Source organism: Pelophylax lessonae, assembly GCF_965119305.1.
Source record: "Pelophylax lessonae genome assembly, chromosome: 12".
Lineage (NCBI taxonomy): Eukaryota > Metazoa > Chordata > Amphibia > Anura > Ranidae > Pelophylax > Pelophylax lessonae.
The window spans coordinates 30,264,049-30,287,972 of NC_138779.1; the positions used below are offsets into that span (position 1 = coordinate 30,264,049).

A 23,924-nucleotide genomic window follows, 5' to 3' on the forward strand; every position below is an offset into this window, starting at 1 on the left:
CTAGTGATTTGGTCACTCCCCTTCAGCGATCTTTCACATTGCTGCAGAGAAGCATGGAGAGCGGTTTGTTTCCTCGCTATCAGATATTTTTAAGGGGATTTAATAGTCTTATGGGCATTATCCTTAGACATATTTTCTTAATCAGCTTTCTGATATATTAAGGGGGACTCCAGCGGCAGCAAACCTACGATTTAAAGGGCCAGCATTCCTTTTTTGTTTTTCTACAAAATGGAGTCCCAGAATGACAATTCCCCCCACTGATCCTGTTTGTGCGTCCAGGATATCCAGTTCACCTTCCTTAGCTTCTTTATCTGGAGCCATTGAAACTTTGGCGTCCAAAGTTGATCTTGTCATGTCACAAGTTAAAATTCAAAAAAGGCCGATGCCCTCTCAGTCTTCTGATTCAGAGCCTGATATGGTTGCCACGGACACTGCCCTCCCTGAGGTATCCCTGTCCGCATACTCAGATGGGGAGGAGGATGAGTCCTCCTCCACTGCAGCGCGAGAACGCGCTTTAGTTGAAGCACTTGTTCGCTCCGTGAGGGAGACTTTAAACATTGATGATGAGCCCACCCAGGCAGGTAAGCGGGTTTGCTTCGGGTCCCGCAAAGCCCAGAAGTTGGGTCAGGTTTTCCCCTGTCCCGAGGAGTTTCACAATATCGTGAATGAACAGCGGCGATGCGTTAAGCACGTGCTGGCGGTGCCTAAGCGTTTTCAACACTGCTACTCATTTGCGAACCCAGTTTCCAATCACTGGACGGTGTCACCTAAGGTGGACCACACTGTTTCCAGATTGAATAAATCCACGGTGGTGCCCGTGGAGGATTTCCCGGTGTTTAAAGACCCGATGGATAGGCGCATGGAGTCACTTTTCCACCACACATGTATTTGGTGGCGGGCTCACTCCTCAAGCGTGTTTTCGCTTCTGTGCTGGTTTCTCAGACGGTTACAGAATGGATTAAGGTGCTTAAGCGCAACTTGGTGGCTGAGTCGGTTCCCCAGACTCTCATTGAGCTCACGGACCAAATGGCCCTGGCCATGGTGTACCTGTGTGACGCGGCCCTGGACGAGGCTCCCCTGGTCGCAAGATTGTCTGCGGTGGGGATTGCACTCCGCTGCATGGTGTGGCTGAAGAGGTTATCGGCAGATCATGCCTCTAAAAAGACTGTGTCTGATATCCCCTATTTGGGAGATCGCCTTTTTGGGGACTCCTTGGATGAGATTGTCAAGGGTCTCACGGGGGTAAGAGTACCCTCCTGCCCCAATCCGCAAAGGGTAAAGCACCCCGCGCGGAGGGGTCCCTCCTTCAAGGCTCACCGGGGGCTTTTTCGTGCCTCAGGGGCGCAGAAAAAAAGGTAAACTGTTCAGAGCCTCCGGTGAGGACAAGAAGGCTTGGTCGGATGAGTCCGAGCATAGCCATTCCAGTTCGGAGAACGATTCCTCCTCCACATGAAGGGACTCCTTCACCCTCTTCGGGGGTGGGGGTACGTCTGCGTTGCCTTCCAGAACCCTGGGCGTCTCTGGTTCGGGACTCATGAGTTCTAGTCCGTATCTTGGTCTCGCCCGGCGGACAGGTTCTTTCCTCCATGTCTCCGTTTGTCTCCGGGATCGTTTGTGGGTTCCCAGGGAGGCAGTGCGGGCTCCACTTGCGCAGGGAGTGGTGGTGCCGTTCCTCGGCAGGAAAGGTTTTGGGGTCTTTTATTCGCCCCTGTTCCCGTTGCCCAGGTACCATGAGTCTTCACCAAGGTTTTACCGGGGTGTTGGCCTTGTTCCTGCATGAGGGGATTGCGATCCTTGGGTATCTGGACAGTTTCCTGTTGAGAGCGGGGTTATCACCCGACCTGTTCAGCGATCTGTCGATCTTCCCTTCCGACTGATGTCCTGGAGTTCAGGGCGAGTAACCTTTGTTTGTTCCTTGGACGTCTCAGCTGCACAGTCTCCCGTTTCGGGTGCATTCCGATATTGCCACGACTGTGGCTTACATCGAGTGCCTGGGCGGCCACAAAGTGGCTGAGATTCCGCCTTGGGTCGAAGGGGCATGTTCCAGCTCTCTCCGCTGTTCACATTCCAGGAGTGGAGAACTAGCAGGAGGACTATCTGAGTCGTCACTCCTTGGATCGGGGGAATGGTCCCTGCATTCGGAGGTCTTTCGTCTCCTGTGTGCCCAGTGGGGGACACCGGACATGGATCTGTTCGCGTCTCGTCTCAACAGTAAGGTGGGAAGGTTCGTGGCCAGGGCTCGAGATCCTCTGGCAGATGCCACGGACGCGTTGGTGGTGCCTTGGCACCAGTATCAACTGATTTTTGCCTTTCCCCCGATTCAGCTGTTGTCCAGGTTCCTCCGCAGGTTGGCGTTGGAACAGGTACAGGTGATTCTGGTGGCCCCAGCCTGGCCTTGCTGGTCTTGGTACACAGACCTCGTGAAGCCATTTTCCTCCAGCGTCCCTTGGTGACTAATTCCCTGATTCGCACCTTTATTCAAGGGGTGCATCATCTGGCTCCCCCGCGGGGTGCTCCTTTGCCTCCGTGGGACCTGAATTTGGTTTTGTCCATTTTTGCAACGGCCTCCCTTTAAACATATCAGAGAAATATCTCTGCCTGTGTTGTCCCAGAAAGTTGCCTTTCTGGTGGCTATAACTTCTGCTCGCAGAGTGTCTGAATTGGCGGCTCTGTCCTGCCATTCTCCTTATCTGGTTGTTCATAGGGATAAGGTTGTTCTGCGACCCAACCAGTCTTTTCTCCCTGAGGTGGTATCTGCCTTCCACCTCAATGAAGATATTGTTTTTGCCTTCGCTTTGTGCGAAGCCCAAGCATCCCAAGGAATTTGCCTTGCATCCGTTGGATGTGGTTCGGGCGATCAGGGTTTACCTGTTGGCCACGGAATCTTTTAGGAAGTCTCGGAAGGGTTCGGCTGCGTCCGCTGCAACCATTTCCAAATGCATCAGACAGACTATTGTTCAGGCCTATTCACATAGGGGTCAGGTGCCTCCTTTTCCTGTGAGGGCACATTCTACTAGAGCCGTGAGTGCCTCTTGGGTTTTTCGCCATCAGGCTTTTTGTAAGAACTTACCGTAAAATTATTTTCTCTGAGTCCTCTGACAGACGCAGCCCCATCTCCTCTATTTTGGGGTTGGTTGTCTTTTCCTTCACTGCTTGCTACGAAACTGATTAGTAAGCTCAATGTGTCTAGGGGTAATGTCTGGAGGGACATCCCCTAAAGGGGCGCCATTACCCAATAGTGATGAGGGCTGCATCTGTCAGAGGACTCAGAGAAAATAATTTTACAGTAAGTTCGTACAAAAATTCTATTATTTGTTTACCCCCCCAACTATTCAGAAACTATTAGCAAAAACAATCATTAATTACAAAATACACCAACCTTAACCACTTACCGCATACTAACGTATATTTACGTCGGCAGACTTTGCGGTAGTATACCGGGATGATGCCTCTAGCTAGAGACACCATCCCGGTACCGTGGTTTAGTGTCAACGGTCGGCTTTCCATCGGTAACGACCGATGCGGCGCTCGATCGTTACCTGGGTGAGCGGGAGGGGGGGGCGCAATTTTAAACCTTAACATGTTGGGTATCTATTTACTTGGCGTGATATCATCTTTCACAATATACAAAAAAAATGGGCTAACTTTACTGTTTAGTATTTTTTAAATGCAGTGAAATGTGATTTTTCAAAATTTTTCCAAAAAAATGGCGTTTTAAAGACCGCTGCGCAAATACCGCGTGACAAAAAATATTGCAATGACCGGCATTTTATTCTCCAGAGTCTTTGCTAAAAATATATATATAATGTTTGGGGGTTCTAAGTAGTTTTCTAGGAAAAAATACTGATTTTAACTTGTAAACAAAAAGTGTCCGAAATAGGGCTGGGGCTTAAGTGGTTAACAAAAATCTGTGAAGGAGCCATCTAACAGCATGACCGACCGCCACCACTAAAAGCCTGCAATTGCAGCCATACCAAAGGAGAAGCACTTTAAAGATCTACAAATAGGAAGGGGAGGCTCCCAGTGGAAGTCACATTACCACAAAGGTGTGGCCCACTGGCTAGAAAATCCCCATACAGCTCCCAGTCTCCAGAAGGCACACAATAGCACCCTCTGGTGGATCCCCTGCCATGCATGCGCCTGACGGCATACATGGCCAAAATGGCCAGGTTCACATCACACACATGCACAACAGCGGCACATCGCGGCCATCTTGGAACTTCTGTTGAACAGGCATTGAAACACATGAATGGAAATTCGGCAGGTTCATCTATGGCCAGCTTTAGTGTTCCGATGAGAAAAGCTGCAGTGTCTGCACCACTTTAGAAGCATTTAACCCTAGTAGAGTATCTCACTAAAACAAAAATTCCTATTGCAGGGGATACCTAAAACTTGTATCTTCATGTAGACTTCTGGAAAAATTAGTGAGCCAACCACACAAGTAGAAAATGACACTTCTGTGGGCGTATATGGCTTGTGCAGTGATTGTATATGCTATATTATAATTCTTATTTGCTTTTTTCATAAAAGAGGAGTTATCCTTTGCATCAATAATTTATTTTTAATTACATATGATCTCTTCACTGTCTCCCTGTTACAGAATGTCCCCTTATGACTAAATACCAGCGCTGAAAAGGAACTAGTCACTGACTTTATACATGTGGATTCTGTCCTTTTAGATGGTCCAGATGAGCCAATTATTACCATTGAGCCATACGCCATAAGTGAGAACGGTTATGCTGCCAACGAGATGGAGAAAGTCACCCTGAACTGCACAGCGTCTTCTAACCCTCCGTGCGAGTATATCTGGTTCTACAATAACTCTCAGCTGGACACAGGACAAATGTACATCTTTCCCAGGATCATACGGACCCAGACGGGACTATACACTTGTTTAGCAAAAAACTTGCATCTTGACACGCGCACACAACTTACCATCAGGCTGACCGTCTACTGTAAGTAGTGTGCCTGTTGATTTATATTCCTTTTATAGCTCTTTAAAAAGGAGCTCCAGTCAAATGAAAAATGCCTTGTCTGTCCATCCCCAGAGCCCAAAACATACCATTGTAACAGCTGGTGTGTATGTGTTCAATTTACCCTAAAGGGGAAATGACTGAAGGAGTCACTCAATCCTACTGTTCTCCTTTTTCCCATTTTCACAGCAAGTGGAGGTATCACAGTATGTTGATGGTTTGGAAAATTTAAATTTAGAGAATTGGTATAAAAAATGATACATTATTACTAATTTGGTTTAGCCCACATAGCTCGGGATCATTGCATATGGTATTTTAGTGCTATATGGGATAATCCCCCCCCCCCCCCCATCTGGAATACAGAAGACAGCTGTACTGGCACACATGCAGGAAGCCAGCATGTTTGGTAATCTTCCAGTCATCTAATATTCTGTTAAACTCTACTGATAAATATATATTTTTTAAACCACTGGTTTCCCACATTTGTAACCACCGGTGAAAGTAGTGCGGTTAAAAAAAATCATCTTAGAATTTTTTAGTGAGTATAAGGCCCCTTTCACACCAGCGGACCGATCTGGTTGACCTGTCAGTTTATCAGGCAGTCTCGATCAGGCCACCCATTGTTCTCTATGGGGCGGCGGATGTCAGCGGACATGTGTCACCTGCCGGGCACCCATTCCGATAAAATCAGCTGAAAACAGATGTATGGGGATATGTTCGCCATTCGTCCAGCGGATCAGATCAGATGAAAACATGCAGTCCGTTTTCATCCGAAAAGAGCTGTGTCCATGCCCACTCTGCATAGCGGAGTGGACAAGGACCTGTCATCCACCTGCTCAGCGGGGATCAGGGCAGAGAAAGGGGCCCCAATATCTAGACTGGATGGAGTTGTTTACATTGCCTGGAGTTCTGTTATCTAAAATAACTACCGTATGTTTTGCTAAAAATAGTATTCAGACCTCTCTGCGAAGAAGACTTAGAACACTTTTTTTTCTGCCTGCAAAGCTGATCTCTGCATTAGTAACCGCCAGCTGAAGATCCTGCAAACTCCAACACTTGCAGAAATGTTGATTTCCTGGATCCCCTGCTGCATTCGGTGGTTCAATCCACTGGCCCCTAAATTACTACTGGGTCATGTAGTAATGTGGGCAGGGCCGTCAATAGGGGGTTACAGTCAGCTCTCCTGTACAGGGTTCAGGCCACATTAGTTCAGCAGGGGACCCAGGGACAGAGAGGGGACTATTTACTCATTTGCAGAAACAGGCAAAGTAATTCTGCGTGTCAGGACTCACAACAATTAAAAAAAGATTCTGTGTACTTCTATTTCAATACACCAGGGTGGGCTGTAAATTTAAATTCTCAGGAGCTGCTACATGGAGAATTACTCTACCTGCTCCCAAAAATGAGTCATGTGGCCCGGAGAACTTTTAGAATACCGTTGGGAGCTGTGGCTGGTGGGAATACTGTGTATGCACAGGAAAATATTTAATATCCCTTCTCTGCGTGGGGTGTAGGAGGGGGGGACCAGTCAGACGGGCTTTATGGGCCCCACGATTTCTACTGGCAATCCTGAATGTAGCGGCTGTTGGAAGAAACTACTGAGCACAGTGGGGGATCCAGAAAATCAACACTTCCAGAAGTCAGATTCCGCAGGAGCCAGCAGTCTTACTTCTTTAAAAGTAGAACTTCGAATAAAATGTCTTCTTTGCAAGGACCTGTGTGCCTGAACCATTTATTTTAGTGACAGTCGCTGTAAGAATTTTATTTCTGTTTTTTCATTTATATGTATAGTTATATGTTAGGAGACTAACTCGATTATTTAAACTCTCAAATCAAACCTGGATGAAACCTGAAACTCATGAAAATTATTTTATCATGTTTACATGATAGTTTACGTTTTTAGGGTTGTATTCCAGATGTGCAAAGAGAGAACAAGCAAACACTTGTAGGTATAACATTTAATTAAGTAATGACAGATACAGATAACAAAAGTAATAATATTAGAAAATATAACAAGAACTAAAGATGTTGTTTCGCCACGGAGTCCTGCCTGCTTTTCATATGGTGTGACATAGGTGATCACAGACGCATGCATGATGGTAATCTCTGATACAAGACTATTATTCCAAGTTATAGCTGTAGTATTTAAAACTTGTGTGGAAAGAAATTGCCAACCCCCGTCCAACTCCTCTTGCAAGCAACATGATGACCTTTTAAGGATTTGGTCAGTTTGTAATGACATTTCTTTAGCATGAAGTCATCTAAGGTAATAAGACTTTGAAGGTTGTATCAGATATTGTAAGACAACTATAAAAAGGAAATATGAAATTTCCCCATCAGTGGTAAAGCGTAAAAGTAATGTTTTAGAAGTGGATATTTTTGTTTTGTTTCCTGGCCAGTCGTAGGTGACTTGTACGGGTTACTGCAATGCACTAAAGTGAAAGGTGCCCAGCTGGTGCTGAACAAAAAAAAATCGGATTTCTTCGCTTGTGAAATCCTGAGTTGCTTCTATTGGGGTTGTCCCACAGGAAAGCCTTCTCTTAGTTTTGGACAAATTAAAGTTGACAGACTAGGTTTCCAAAAAGGGAAGACTGACCCATAGGTACTGACTGCAAATAAACATAGATGTACAAGGGCTACAGTTTTAGGTGGACAATTAAAGATGCCTTGAATTTAAGCCAGTTTATTTTGAATCTGCCAAAATTTAAGCCTTGCGTTGTCCTGGAAGTACCATCTGGCTTGAAAAAACTCGATTTAAAAATCGACTGACCAAGGTGTCAAATTATTGGCAGAACAGTGACTGCACCTAATCAGATGCAGTCACTGTTGGCTGTCTGAATGCAATAGCTGGCAGTGGACATTTTTCCATCCACACTGTTAATGTGGATGTGGGAACTAATTAATTTAATGAGTGGGTTAAATGAGAGAAAATTGAGATGGCAGTTGAGATTTTTCCATCCACGCTGTTAGTATGAATGTGGGGACTAATTAATTGATTTAACATGTTGAATGAGAGAAAATTGAGATGTGTATGAAAAGCCTAAAGGCTAGGTTCACCTTTGAAAAAAAAGCAACAAATGCACATATTTTTGAAGGAGAAAATGTGAATTTATTATTTTTTTACAGGAACCTTGAAAACATGAAACCCACAATCAGTAGGTCACAGGTGCAATGTCAGGCTCCTGAAAATTCTTCCTCTTCCTCTCTGCCCTGTATCTCTTCACTGGGTATATGTGAGGATTTACAACCATTTTAAAGAGGAAGTAAAGCCAGTGATTTTTTTTTTTGTTACCGGAAAAGTAAAGGCATAATGTGCTAGTATGCATCGCATATTAGCACACTATGTAACACTTCCCTCCAAACAAAGCCGTCGCCCCCCCCCCCCCCACCCCACTGGAGCATCCATCGTCACACGCCTTCCCGGGTCTGCGGACTCTGGCTGTGCTACTGGCCGAAGCCGCATGACGTCACTCCCGCACATGCTCGCGGGAGCCACTGGTCATGGCACTGGCAGTCATTCCTTCAGAGTACATGCACCGATGACGTCATTGGCACAGTATACAGTAAATATCTCCTAAACAGTACAAGTTTAGGAGATATTTACAGTACCTCTGGGTAAGCCTTGTTATAGGCTTTCCTATAGGTACAAGTTAGAGAGGGGGGTCTACAACCACTTTAACCTCCCTAGCGGTATGATTCTGTCAGGAATTCTGTACCAAAAGCGGTACAATTCTTTGCATGGAAATTTGGCGTTCTGTATTAAAGGCCTACAATTCTTAGTAATTACTGACTTAAAACTTACCAAAACAAGACTCTAGTAGACATCCCAGATGTGATGAATTTGAAACACAAACACATGAATTATGATCTAATCAATAATAGAATTTTATTCAATAATGCAATGAAAAATAATGAAATTTGTCAAAGAAATTCAATACACATCCTGAGTGTGAAACAGTTTGAAGCATGGAACTAGACAAAGTCCGACGTTGCAATCTGGACAATAGTACCTTGTTTCCTTTCAGACTTTTCTTCCATTGCCATCCTTCTTAGAACAGCAGACTACGCACATCCTGGTAGGCGCTAACTTTTTTGGGGTGGGCGGTACAAAGTCCACAAAATGACGGCCTGTCAGGCGTTCTGGATTGCCAACGTCAACAGCGCGTCGTCCGGGTCTGTTAGCAGATACTGATGATGGTGTCGGGTGGTTGACGAAAATCTGCTCAGCCACCTTCCAGATAAAGTCCGAATGAACAAGGGGTATGGTAGTGTTGGCTTTGTAAAGGATATAGGCATTCCAAAGGCACTGTTCAAGGAGATGCCTAAAAATCTTTTTGTAGTATTTTTTTGTTGCTTCCGACATCGCCGGGTAAAAGGTCATTGCCTGATCGGCTCGGTCGACACCTCCCATCGTGTGATTGTAGTCGATCACGACTTGCGGCTTCCGCATATCTGTTCCGTGTTTTGTGCGGACCATGGCAGTGGAGGTGCTGTGCACGGTGCTCCTGAGACACACATCCTTTTTGTCTCGCCACCGCATTGCCATCATTTTACCCTTTTGAAAGGCAACCATCTCTCCTTTTTTTAGCTTTTTCCTGCTAAACATTGATGGCATGTCCCGCTGGTTTGGCCTAACAGTACCATACCCATCTGTTTTGTTTAGGAGCAAAACTTCATAAAGTTCCGGAGCGGTATAAAAATTGTCCGTTGTCACGCAATATCCCTGGTTCAAAAGGGGGCCCAGCAGTGAAAGGACAGAGGATGTGGCCATCCCATAGTCGCTGTACTTGGGATTGAACGTTGTACCTTTCCCGGTGTAAATTATAGCATTCCATATATATCCTGTGAACGACTCACAGAGCATGTAAAATTTGATCCCGAACCGCGCTCTTTTGGATGCAATAAATTGGATCCAGCTCAGGCGTCCCTTGTAGGCCATGAGACTTTCGTCCACACTGACATCCCTGTCTAGCACATAGGTCCGCTGGAAGTTGGTGACAATCATTTGGCACACCTCCCAGATTTTTTTGAGTTTGGGCGCAGGATGCATGGCCTCATCAAACTCCTCGTTGTTGGCAAAATGCAAATCTTTCATGATCAGAGAAAAACGGTACTCGGACATCACTGTGCCAAAAAATGGAGTGGCCGGCATCTTATTGGTGGTCCAATACCATTTCTGGAGCGGTTTCCCCACCACCCCCTGAAGGATGATGAGTCCCAGAAACTTCCAGATGTCCTCTTTACTGACCGGTTCCCATTTTCTGGATCGGGAAAATCTGGCACGCAGCGTAGCGGATTGCTGCTCATGGTAGCGGTTGGTTTCAGTGACTATTTTTAGAATTACCTCCTCAGTTAGAAATAACTTCAGGTACGCCAGAGGGTTGTCACTCTCCACATCAACCTTCATCCCAGGAGATCCAGTGAAACGGAATCTCGGGGGCGCTGCCTGGTCCGCATCGCTGTCTAAAGGGCACCAAGTGCGCACATCACTTAGGTCAGGTGCGGGATTATCGGCGTCACTTTCGGGATCAGTGTCGGTGTCAGAGTCGGAAGACAAATCTCCGCACGACTCACTGTCACTCTGTTCTGCGAGCAGCTCCGTGTCGCAGTCGCTCATCTCATCCAAAAGCGCATATGCAGGACAGTGCTTTTTTGATGCCATTTTCAAATGATTTTATTTCTCACAAATTACAATGGCAAGGGGCACTGAGAGGGCACTGTGTCTTTTACCAAAGTAATACAGTGTAATCCTCTCAGATTACACTGTATCACCTCCTTTTTATATGTTTGTGTTGGTGCAACATTTGAATTTCCCTCCCTAGTTCCGCTCCCATGCAGCATTGCTGCTGCAGGGAACGGAACCAGGAAGTCTTCAGACCGACAGACGAGCGGCGGGGATCTCGGCTGGCGGTCACACCAATGAGAGATCATCGCTGGATCGCCAGGATAAGGTAAGACACACCGCTGCGCTCTCTGCACATTCACCCCGAGCGTGACTCGGGGATACCGATAACAGCAGGAAAATTCTACCCCGAGTCACGCTCGGGGTTACCGCTAGGCAGGTTAAGGTCTGTTCCCAATATCGGCCCCTTGGTATGGAGATAATAAGGGCATCGTGCTGTTTAGACATTTTTTTTTACATTCTTTGTATACATTTTGGAGTTTTAAGTGTTGTCCTTTACTAAGGCCTGTTATTTATTACCTAAAAAATTAACCAATCATGTGTGAGGTAGGGATGTAATGTGTTCCAAAAGGTTACATCTTTAACAAGGTAGAGGACTCCTCTACTACCATTTTTACATTCTAGAGAAAATATACAATGGTAGGACAAAGCACAGAACTACACTGAGTGAGTTTTGCCACTGACTGGATATAACAATAGATCATTCAATTTGTGCCTCATCCCCACCTCCACCAACTGTTAAAAATTATCATCTTAACCCCTTGCGCCTCAAACAAATCCTAATGCCTAAGCACAACTTTGCAACTTTGACATGTGTTAGTAAAACCATACATATCATCACAACTACTTTGTGCATCCAGGTGAATTTAACCATGTTTTTTTTTTTTTTTTTTCAGGACAAATTGGGTTTTTATTTAGTAGTAAATGCTAATGGATATCTCCTGATTTTTTTTTTTTTTTATCAAAGGAAAACTGACCAAAAATAGTAAAAAATATATTTATATATTTTTTTTTATTTAGTTTTATATTTTTTGTTACTACCATAACCCTCCACCAAAGAACAACCCAGAATAAATTATCCTGCTCCTCACGATCACAGCAATACTACATAAGTGTATATTAGTTGTTTTTACCCATAGTACAGCCCAAAAACAACAATGCACATTTAACTTTTTAATCCTACCTAAAACACACAGATACTTTTTAAAAAAAAAAAAAAAATCCTGTCCAAAAAAATACTGACCCTGACCTTGACCCAAACATTAACCCTGCCACTGACTTAGATCAAACTTTGATCTAGGTATTTTTCAGTATTTTATTCATGTATTTATTATTATTTTATTTTTTACGCACACTTTTTTTTCTCTGCAAGGGGAGAGAGAGATATGATGTATCTCTCTCTTCCATTCACAGATCGAGAAGACACGGGGACAGGCTACACGGTAACAGATTACTATGATAGCCAATCAGAGCCTATCCCAGCGATCAAGTAACCCGGAATCAGGAGATTTGGGTCCTGAATGTTAGTACAGGGGCTCTCAGGAAACCCTGATATATGCCTTTCCTCCCCTGAAAAATCTTCCTTCCCTCTTTTGTACAGTCAAGCTGAAGGGCATTCCTGTGTCCTCCTTGCTATTGACTGGCGTATTCGAATGTCTTACACCAGCCTGATAATACACCTAGTAGACACTCAGTGGGCTCAGGAACTTCTGATCAAAGGACTGATTTGCCATCATGCTTCATGGACTCTGTCTTTAACGGCATTGTTATTGAAGCCCAAGTTCTGAAAGACGGGGGCATCTCTGAGCCTTTGATTCCTACAATTAAAGCTAGGAAACCTATTTGCATAATCTATCAACAGGCACGGAAGGCCTGTTTCACTTGTTTTGAATTTCAGGGGGCTTCCACCACAAGAGATTCTCCATGCAACAAATTACACCAGAACATAAAAATATTTCCCACCAGTTCATGCGCTGACCAAATAATCCTTCAAAGTTGGCCGGTAGATAGTCTTGTTACAAACGAAGTTACACTTTTCTAATGCCAGGTCATTGCAGCTCTCCTTGGTTCCACTGGGTGGCGGTCAAAGAATCTGTGCAAAAAGTCAAAAGGAAAACAAGTGCACGGCTGCCCTAGCATAATATAGCTTTTGTTGTTGACATAAAATAAAACTTGTTTAATAGATGCACTCACATAATCCTAGATGTTCCATGCAACAAATTGTCTCCTTCATGCAGCTGGGTCTGGACCAACCTTCTGGCTCTCTGCGCTGTCAAGTAGTCCGGTTTCTGCCCGTTCTGTTCTGTTTCAAAGACTGTTGGCCTCTCATTTTTCATTAAGACCTTTGTACAGGGGGTCTCCTATGTAGCTTCTCTTGTCTGTTCTCCTGTGACCCCCCCGAGATTTGAATCTAGCTCTCTCTGCACTTCCTAAAATGCAGATTGAACCCATTAGGTACTTTCCTTTCTCTATTCTCAACCACAAGTGGTGTTTCTTGTACTCCATCTCCTCAAGGTGAGTGTATGAACTGGCAGTAGCATCCTGCAAGGATCCCTCTCAGATTTTTCATAGAGACAAGACGGTCTTGAGACCCAGGATTTCCTTCTTGCCTAAGGTAGTTTCTCTCTCTTCCTCAACTAGGACAGTACATTTTTTCATCCAGCTTTTTTTGTCTTCGTGTCATTGGTCTCCAAAAAAGTGTCAGGTGTCCAATTTGTCCGCCCCAATATTGCAGTCCCGCTATAAGTCGCTGATCACTGCCATTACTAAGATAAAAAAAAAATTCCATAAATATATCCCATAGTTTGTAAACACTATAACGTTTGCACTAACCTATCAATATATGCTTTTTTTTTATTTTTTTTAAACAAAAATATGTAGCAAAATACATATTGGCCTAAATTTATGATGAAATAAGATTTTCTTTACAATTTTTTTATTGGATATATTTTAATGCAGAAAGTAACAAAAAAAAATAATATATATATTAACCATATATATTAATATATATGTTAACCACTTGCCAACTGCTCACAGTATATTTACTGCGGCAGTCAGCCCCTCACAGGCAGAGCGACGTAGGTCTACGTCGCTAGCCTGTGAGGGTCTCGGGAGTGAGCGCGCACCGCCGGAGGCGCGGTCACGGACCCCCCCGCGCGTGGGGTCCGCCGGTCACTCGCGATTCTCGGTGGAGAGGGAGAAAGGCAGGCGGCTAATGTAAACAAGCCGCCTGTCATTCTCCCCTGTGTAGGAATGGTGATCATAAGGTTGATCACTGTTCCTACACCTCAAGCCACAGCCAATCACAGTTAGAATCACGCCCCTAGGGACACACATAACCCCTCCCTCTCAAAAAAAGTTAACCCCTTCACTGCCAGTGTAATTTTACAGTAACAGTGCATATTTATAGCACTGATTACTGTAGAAATGTCACTGGTAACCCAAAAAGTGTCAAAAATGTCAGTCAAGGGTCCGATCTGTTCGCCGCAAAAATCGCAGATCGCCGCCATTACGTGTTAAAAAAAAAACAACAAAAATGACAAAAATCTTTCCCTTTGTTAGTAAACGCGATAACTTTTGCGCAAACCAATCAAAATACGCTTTTTGCGATTTTTTTTTTTTTTTTTTTTTTTTTTTACCAAACATATGTAGCATAAAACAAATTGGCCTAAAATGTTAAAAAATTTTGATTTTTACATTTTTTTGGGGGGGAATTTCATATAAAAAAATTTGAAAAACATTGTTATTTTTGCAAAATTGATGCTCTTTTTTTGTTTATAGCACATGATCAAAAAATCGCACAGGGGATCAAATGCCACCAAAAGAAAGCTCTGTTTGTGGGGAAAAAGGACGCCAAATTTGTTTAGGTACAGCATCGCACGGCCGCGCAATGGTCCGTTAAAGTCACGCAGTGCCGAATCGCAAAATAGGCCCTGGTCAGGAAGAGGGTAAAATCTTCCGGGGCTTAAGTGGTTAATGTTGCACAGTGCCATATCACACAACATAGCCTGGTCATGAAGGGGGGTAAATCTTCCAGAGCTGAAGTGGCTAATATCAGTTCTCTTCACCTAGGGTGTTATTACCTTGCTTCCCTGCTCTGTACTTGTTCCCTCACTAGCGATTGAGATTCTGCAGTGTTTCAGCTAGTGTGCTGTGTAGGCAGGATCTAACCAGTGTACCTGAGAATTGAATAAATGCACATGTACTGTATACTTAAACTTTTTTTATATTGTAGAAGTTGAATGACAACAGAAATAAGGCAATTTACAGCATTAGCACCATATATGTTGCAAGTCAAGCACTTCTTTAGGCAGAAGAGGTAATAACAATAGATCAAGCGCTTACATACCACAGAATGCCAGTGGAGCACTTCCCTCGAAAAGGGGCTATGATATTTTTTGGTCGCACTGTGATCCCGATAGGTCCTTACAGATATCTGGCTACCAGAGGAAACGCCCTGTAATGGGAAACCTATTCTTTCCCTCCTTGACAGATACCCCTCCTTAATACTACTCCTACTCTCTACTCAGCAGGGGCTCTGTTTCTTTCGCACCAAATGACACAGAATCTCCTATTTATGGAATTATTCTGAGTCAAGATGGCTGCCTAAATCTTGCAGAATTTCAGTATCCAACAGGTTTGCCATCCTCTCCAAGATGGCTACCTGGAGCCCTTAGAAGGGGACAATGAGTCCTTAATGGGCTTATGCCAGCCTGAAGAAAGTGTCACTTTCAGGTTGGAGAATATATTGAAGCCTACATCTACCTACAGCTAAGCCCTCCATTAGGTAAAGTAATAATTACAGTACATTTCTAGTATGCTGATGTAGGTGAGGGGTTACCAGCAACAGGATCACCAGTATGACGTAGCCCTTGCTGTTGATGACTACTTGTTTTCTGAATGGTTGCTATATGGAGATTCATTGTGAAAGAGTTTGGCATCACAGTGACGTTGTGAGTTTTTAAGTGGCTTTTGTGCCTGTCACACCTAACTGCTACTGCTAATAGTAGCAGGCAAACAGTACAGCATCATGCAAGATTAAAGAAGACTTTCAATATGACACTTGCTAAATATTTAAAACCAAATTTTTGTAAGAACCAAATACAGTGTATTCCACCACCCTTAACAACATTCTATGTAGGACTACATTACAGGTACTCTTGCAGCTGTAGGTCAGATATCATGTCTGAGTAGCCCCTAACCATTGCAATTTTTCCAATAATTTTCCAACATGTACTAAAATGCAGCTCTAAACTCCTTCATAAACATGGACTCTTTCTTTAAAGTTTTTTTTATGAGGCCTTTTAAGACTACAGATTAGGGTGCATCATGCCTTCAATCTCTTTTTTTTTTATTATGTGAATACAATCCAGTATATCAGTGTGTGGGGATGTTAAATAAAGATAATAAATTTCAACATTAGGCATTTGTTAGTGGCAGGGCGTACCTACAGGGGTCACAGGGGTTGCCATTGCGACCTAGCCCAATGCTCCATGGGGCCCATGCAGCCCACCGTACACATGGATAGGAGAAGCAGTGGGCAGCTGTATACAGAGGAACTAATCTCTCCATTTTCCTCCTGCAGCCACTGAATGCCTGAGGGAGGGAGAGGAGGAGAAACAGGGATTGGTTCTTATGTATGCAGCCGCCCTGCCACTCCTTCTAGTCAGCTTCTTTCTGCTGCCCCCTGTGCACTCTTCTGGTTCCCGTCCCCCACAGCTCTGCTGGCTTCTGCCCTCCCCTCTCCCGACGGCTGCTGCGGGGGCCAGTGATACGTACCGATCACTGACTCATGTCAGTAACACTGTTCATCCATAACTGAGGCATGGTAAACTGTGTTTACTATGCTTTAGTTTGTAAATGAACAGGAAGCTCTGTTCAGAGGTTTTCCTGTCCATTTATTTTTTGTGCAGCTGAGGCTGCAGAGAAGAAAATTGAGGGCTGTGTCCTCAGTCTCCTTTCTCTGTCTCAAAGGTGGAACATCAGAGGTCTGTTTAGACCCCTGATATCTCACCAAAGCCCCCCCAACAGGGCTCCTAAAAAATAATTCTAAAAAATAACAGAAAATAATATTGTAAAAACAATAAATACAAACAAAAAGGGAAAAAATAATAAAAACAAAAATAAAAAAAAACTAACACCAGTGACGGAACTACCAGGGTCACAAAGATCACACTTGCAACTTGTTGTGCCACCAGGCTCAGAGGTAAGGGCCCCAGCCAGGGGTCAGGGGGGCCCTTTATGGTTTCTTGCATCGGGGCCCTGAAGGTTCTAATTCTTGCCACTGGTTAGTAGGTAAAGTTTTTGGTAGATGAGACTTTAGAGAAATGCAGAACAGGTCAAACATGGCCTTCAAACTGCCATCCACACTGTACTATTGAGGTAAAGGAGAATCTGCTGACCTGCGCCTGGTGTGCATTTCAAACGACGCCCATGTAAGCAAGGCCTCAGTCTTTCGTGGCAAGAAACTGCTTTATCTGTCTACCATCAAATATTTTATTAGGGTTCACTGCCTGTGACAAGTATGCAGTGCAGTCTAATGTGCATGGAGTGCCTGGCCCAACATCCATAAGATGGCCAGCATGAAGCTTAATGCTGGGACAATGTAACTCCAACACCCACGTGCAGGAATTACAGGATCATTGGCTGCCCCATGTCAGATGCAGAAGAAGACCAAGAGAAGATGTCAGTAGCACTGGAGGGAGTGGTGAGGTGGAGGGTAAGTCTCCCATATTGTATAAGAATTCTTCTACATTTAAAAAGGCCTTGTTCATGGTTTGCAGATGTAAAAAAACCCTATCAGTCATCTTGGATTAAAACCTGAACTTCTCTGTGACGTTTTAGGGAACCCCCTTTCTTCAATATTTACTGCTGTTTTCAAGACTTTCATAGGGCTTCTGATGACACATCAGAAGCCATATGAAAGTTTCAGTCGGTTCGACTGTAGAAGGGTTAAATAGTTGAATTTATTTCCTAGCAAACTAGGAATGTAGGATTGTACTCATGCTGTGCTTAAAGTTGTTGTAAACCCTTACATATACTCAGTGAAGTGACTGGTCTCAGATGATAACAGAGGGATAAAACAAATCCTCCTGCATACGTTTTACCTGTTTATCTGCAGTCTTCCATTCTTTACATTATTTCAAAGTCCAGAATAATAAAGCTTGTCTCAGAGTTCAGAAAAAAGGGGGGCCAAGAGTTGAAGTTACACTCTGCAAGGCTCAGTGAGGAGTGCTCTGGGAGCTGATTGGAGGAAAGTGGCACACCCCCCTTCATACAGCACACAGGAACAGAGCTGAGGCTGTCAATCACCTGTAGGTCTCCCCTGTCACCTTTTTTCTCTTGGTGTTAGGAAAAGTGACCCATGTTGATAGCTGAGGAATGAAGCAGCAGAGAGAAGTGACACTTGGAGCTCTTAAGGAAGACACACTATAGAAGGATATGCTTTGTTCATATTTCATGTCTGAGGTTTACAACCACCTTAAGCTTAAGTTCTTCAATTCGTTACTGTAGATTTTTTATTCGTTTTTATTTGTTTAGTGACAGGTTTGTGTTTTTTTGTTCTTTTACCTGAGGGCTTCTCTTACCTTGCTATCGATTATACAGTTAAATTAGAAGCACTGTTATGTTAATTAGGAACATTTACAATGTTTTGAAGAGATGAAGAGATACAGTACATTAGACATAATCCTGGCTGTAGTCTGGGGCTAAAAATGTCTACAAAGATCTTCTTGTGATGGTAGAAATTGCTAGAAAACTGTCCCAGTGTATGAGCAGCTTAAGGTGTATTGTTTGGTCATATATGTATGCCCTAGACCAGGGGTACCCAACCGGTGGCAGTAAACTGCAGCACATCAGTGTGAAAGCAGGCTTATGCTCCTTTCACACGATCGGTTTGATCGTTACCACCTGTCCATTTTTCAGATGGACCCAAATTAATCCTTCATTCACCTCTATAAAGTGTTTGTTTACCCCTGCCTACGTCCAACCCAATCCCCTAAAAAAACAGAAGGGGATTAGTTTCTCTCCGTCTGGGTAGATTGGATCAGAGGGCCCATAGAATAGATCTTTATTATGCTATTCTTAAAAAATAAAAAAAATTAATTTTATTGTGACCCGCGACCAGTTACCAAGTCTTCAAAAGGTTGAGCACCCCTGCCCTAAACTTTAGAGAGCAGCTTTCTTGTAGCCCTCTAAAATAATCCTTTTAATTAAAAAAATAAAAAAAAAAACATAAGCACCAGGACGTAAAAGCAGAGACTCCTGGGTACATGCATCTTTTAGGCTGGCCTAACACTTAAATCGGATGCGGCTCACGGCAGGGATTCGGTGTGTCCCTGTTCTCCATTTCAGGGATAAATCAGGCTAAAATTTTTGCCTGAATGCGAACCTGAAACAGAGCCAAAGACTCACAGGACCCCTGTGCAATCCTCTTCGCTGCCACCATAGTGATGTGTAAACCAGCTCCATTGAGAGCCGGGCACACTCTCCTGCCATGTGAATTGGATGTGGAGAAACCCACATCCAATTCACACTAGTGTGAACCCAGCCTTACCTTACTATTGGCCACTGACACCAGTCATCTACGTTAATGGCTAAAAGTGAGGGATAAAAAGGCATGAGCATATCCCAGGTTATGGTTTTCCTTGGTGCTTCGGAAGAGCAGAACCGTACATACAGAGAGGTTTAGGTGCCTTCTTTTTAGTTCTGTTTCAACTTATTAATGGTTTTTCAGTGGAAAGGTTAACTATAAGCACCCTTAACTCCAATCTGGCAGTTCTGAATATATAGACTCATAAAGCCACGTTTGTTTGGTTTTTGACTGGGCAGGACTGTGTTTCTGTTCCTAGCTTTAATAGGTAGCAAGTCACTAACTGTTAACAAGCATGCGGAGAGTGATGTCTGAAAAATCTGTCAAGCTTCATGCTTTTGTCCTGGAATGGTTTATCATTTAACAAAGCTACCATTGGGGTTACAGCTACAGAGCTTGCACTTTGGAAAAAAAAGAGCAATAGCAGCTGCCATGTTTCTGGCAGTATTGCAAAGCACGCCTGGGAGAGCTCAGAGCCAAAAGGGTGCAGGCAAAATTGCTGGAAACAGGATTTTTCTTTATAAAAACAATATGAGGCAAATACGGTATCATTTTAATTGAGGAGCAGCAGTTTTATTCCCAGTAAGCAAGAACCAATGCACCCTGTTGAAGGGAGAATTTGGGGTTCATTCACACCAGATGTGCTGGGGTGCATTTGTGAGCGCATTCCCAACACATGGCAACCAAAAAACAAAAATGGTTCCCTATGAAAGTAGAATCAGCATATTGCATTTGCCTGGCGCTGAAAAAGAGTACAGCATGCACTATTTTATTAGTGCAACGCAACAGGTTCAACTGCATGCAGATGTGCATAATCGCAAGTCAAGGCAAACGGCTAAAAAAAACCAAATGCAACACATGTAAAAGGCAGACCGACACATTGCAATGCGTTACAAAAAATGCAGCACACTGCAACGTGCATCCATTAACGCATGCGTTGTGGTGTGAATGAACCCTTTGATAACCCCAGAAACCAATCCTTGTTGGACTTTTTCTAACCTTATGTTGATTTATTAAATGAACTTCTTCATTTGAACCTCGGTAGGGGCCAAGCTCAAATTTTACAAATTAAAGTTTGTATTTAAAGCGGAACTACACTGTATGTGAGCATCACAAACCAAAAACACTATTTAATTAAAATTTAAAGCAAACTCACCCATCCATCCATGCCTACAATTCTTTATTTTGCTGAGAAATCACTTTGAAAAGCACCCCCTAACATTTCTGGCTGTGGCCATCTTGAATAAGGGCAAATGATTCATGTAACATTTACTTTCTGGAATTCATCTGCTCTAAGCTCAGGAATGCAGGTAGAAAGGTGTGCTTACTGTAGCTGAGAAAAACCCTGCCGAAGACTCCTAGGATATATGACATCATTTGCCTAGGCCTGAAAACCAGAATGTAACTGAAGAAATTAAAAAAAAAGTTTAAAACAAACAAATATGATCTACTTTCCTATCTATTTACTAACGCAAGCAACATACAGGTGCATCTCGTAAAATTAGAATATCATCAAAAAGTTTATTCTGTTTCAGTAATTCAATTCAAAAAGTGAAATATTATATAATATTTTATATAGATGCATTACACTTACTGTGTAAACTTCACAATGTGCCTCTCTACTCTTTCACCGGACTCTGGGATTTACACTGAACAAAATTATAAACACAACACTTGTTTTGTCCCAGGTTTTGCATGCGCTGAGTTCAAAGATCTAATGCTGGCCATACACTAGCCGAAAAAGCATTCGAAAATCTGTCATTTGGTCCGATCGTTAGTTTTTCGTCCAGTTAATGGGCACAAATAGAAAATCGTTTTTTAACTTTTCATAGCTGAAAAATCGAAGGAACAGTTTGGAAAATTCTGCCGAACTAACAAAAAATTGAAAGTCAATGTGTTTCTCAGCTGAAATGTTTGCACTAGGCATATGTGAAAAACTCATTCATTTATGTCCATTGAACGATTTATCGTTCAAAATTCGGTCATTACATGGTGGCACGATCATCTGCTCTCACAGCCGATCTTTGGTTTTTCGAAAATGAGTTTGAACTATTTTTCGGCTAGTGTATGGCCAGCTTTAGACTTTTTCTATGTACACAAAAGGCCTATTTCTCTCAAATATTGTTCACAAATCTGTCTAAATCTGTGTTAGTGAACACTTCTCCTTTCCCGAAATAATCCATCCACCTCACAGGTGTGGCATATCAAGATGCTGATTAGACAGCCTGATTATTGCACGGGTGTCCCTTAGGCTGGCCACAATAAAAGGCCACTCTAAAATGTGCAGTTTTATCACACAGCACAATGTCACAGATGTCGCAAGTTTTGAGGGAGTGTGCAATAGGCATGCTGACTGCAGAAATGTGAACCAGAGCTGTTGCCTGTGAATTGAATGTTCATTTCTTTACCATAAGCCGTCTGTCTCCAAAGGCGTTTCAGAGAATTAGGCAGTACATCCAACCGGCCTCACAACTGCAGACCACGTGTAACCACACCAGCCAAGGAACTCCACATCCAGCATCTTCACCTCCAAGATCATCTGAGACCAGCCACCCGGACAGCTGCTGCAACAATCGATTTGCATATCCAAAGAATTTCTGCACAAACTGTCAGAAACCGTCTCAGGGAAGCTCATCTGCATGCTCGTCGTCCTCATCGGAGTCTCAACCTGACTGTAGTTTGTCGTCGTAAACTACTCTAAATGGGCAAATGCTCACATTCAATGGTGTCTGCCACTTTGGAGAGGTGTTTTCTTCATGGGTGAATCCCAGTTTTCTTAGATCTTTGAGTTCAGCTCATGAAAAATGGGGGCAAAAACAACTGTTGCGTTTTATAATTTTGTTCAGTATAATTTCCAAATAAAATGCAGTTTTCCGCAGTCTGATGATTTGGGGAGCCATGTCATCTGCTGGTGTTGTTTTGGAAACGAATGTACGCTTGATGCACATAAAACTCAGCTGTGCTAATTACTGCATTTTTGGATATTAATATATGCCAAGCGCAATCAATCCCGTTGTGCTATAAAAAATCCCAGTTCTCAGCTCTTTTATATAAGGTAATTGAGCGCTCTCCGCTATCCCCAGGAATACAGACAAAGGCTGCTCACAAGAATTGTCCTGTCTCAAATAGGGAGCTCCGTTTATTTATGAGACAAAGGGACAATCAACAGGAAGTGATGACTATACTACATCAGCCAATCCGTTTCAAATGTACAGTCACATGACACAAGTTACTCATATAGAATCAGCCAATGACACACTTTTATACATTCAAATGTACAAAAGAAAGGGGGGTACACAAATGTGAATGAGCAGAATAAAGTGCTATGCTTCCTGCCTAAAACAACGCAATGAAACCAGCGTGTAGAACCGTGAACACTGCTCTGACCAATCTTGCGCATGTATTCCCACCACTACTACCGGCATGAATTCCATTTAGCAAAGCCTCAGAGAACAATGCCTAATAGGATTATACTTCTGTTCTCATAGATGTGAGGCTATCTGAAGGAAAAAAAAAACAATGTGGTTTCCCTTATGGTGATCAGACATAGTAGAAGACATAAGCGTGTATCTCTTCATAGAGGCAGATAGATATTGAAACGATATTGACTCCGCACCACAATACACATAGATCTATACCAGCAAACAGACCTGCGCCTGGAGTGTTCGCCGTCGGAGATGTCTATGTAGAGCGAACATGTCTACACATCTAAGGGAAGGTTTCCACTGCCATAGTCTTTCCTCAACGCCGGTTCCCCTGTACACGCTCTAAAGAGCATATTGCAAGCAAACCGACAACAGGAGCCATAATGACAATCTAATGGGCCATACACACTATAAGATTTTCTGAAGACTTTTTCCTTTAGATTTCCCAAAACCATATAATATGAGGTCAAACCTAAACACTTTCAATTTGTGTGCAATCTGGCAGGCCCTTGCACTACATAGAAAAGGTAAATCTGAAGGAAAAAGTCTTCAGAAAATCTTATAGTGTGTATGGCCCTGAAAAATGTCCACACTAATCCTAATAAAATTTCCACAACAGTGTTGGTCCACTGTGTTTTATCAAGTACAAAGTCAGCGCAGCCCTCTACCAGGAAATTCAAGAGCACTTCATGCTTCCCTCTGCTGATCAGCTTTATGGAGATGGTGATTTCATTTTCCAGCTGGACTTGGAACCAGCCCACTCTACCAATAACTGGTTTAATGATCATGGTATCAATGTGTTTGATTGGCCAGCAAATTCGCCTGACCTAAACCCCATAGAGAATCTGTTGGGTATTGTCAAGCGGAAGATGAGACACAACAATGCAGGCTAGCTGAAGGCCACTGTCAAAGCAACATGGGCTTCTGTAACACCCCAGCAGTGCCACAGGCTGATCACCTCCATGCCACGCTGCATTGATGCAGTAATTAATGCAAAAGAAGCTCCGGCCAAGTATTGAGTGCATGCTATACTGCAGTGGTCCTCAACCCTGGCCTACAGGGCCCACTAACAGGCCAGGTTTTAAGTATTACCTTGGGGAGATGCAGACTAGAATACTGCAATCACTGAGCAGCAAATGATATCACCTGGGATGTATTTCAGTTATCTTGCAAAACTGGCCTGTTAGTGGGCCCTGTAGGCCAGGGTTAAGGACCACTGCTATACTGTACTTGGACATGCTTTGCAATAAACC

The 23,924-nt window shown here is 43.4% G+C and overlaps 1 protein-coding gene across 1 annotated transcript in view; it reads left to right on the forward strand.

The window, feature by feature from the left end:
* The window catches only part of VSIG10L2 (V-set and immunoglobulin domain containing 10 like 2), a gene marked incomplete at its 5' end in the record, with an annotated part of 154,967 nt that overhangs the window by 40,740 nt on the left and 90,303 nt on the right, over positions 1-23,924 (forward strand). The window contains one exon of the mRNA XM_082274619.1: positions 4,680-4,955. Within this exon, the coding sequence (XP_082130745.1) occupies positions 4,680-4,955 (276 nt within the window). The remainder of the gene's footprint in view (positions 1-4,679; positions 4,956-23,924) is intronic.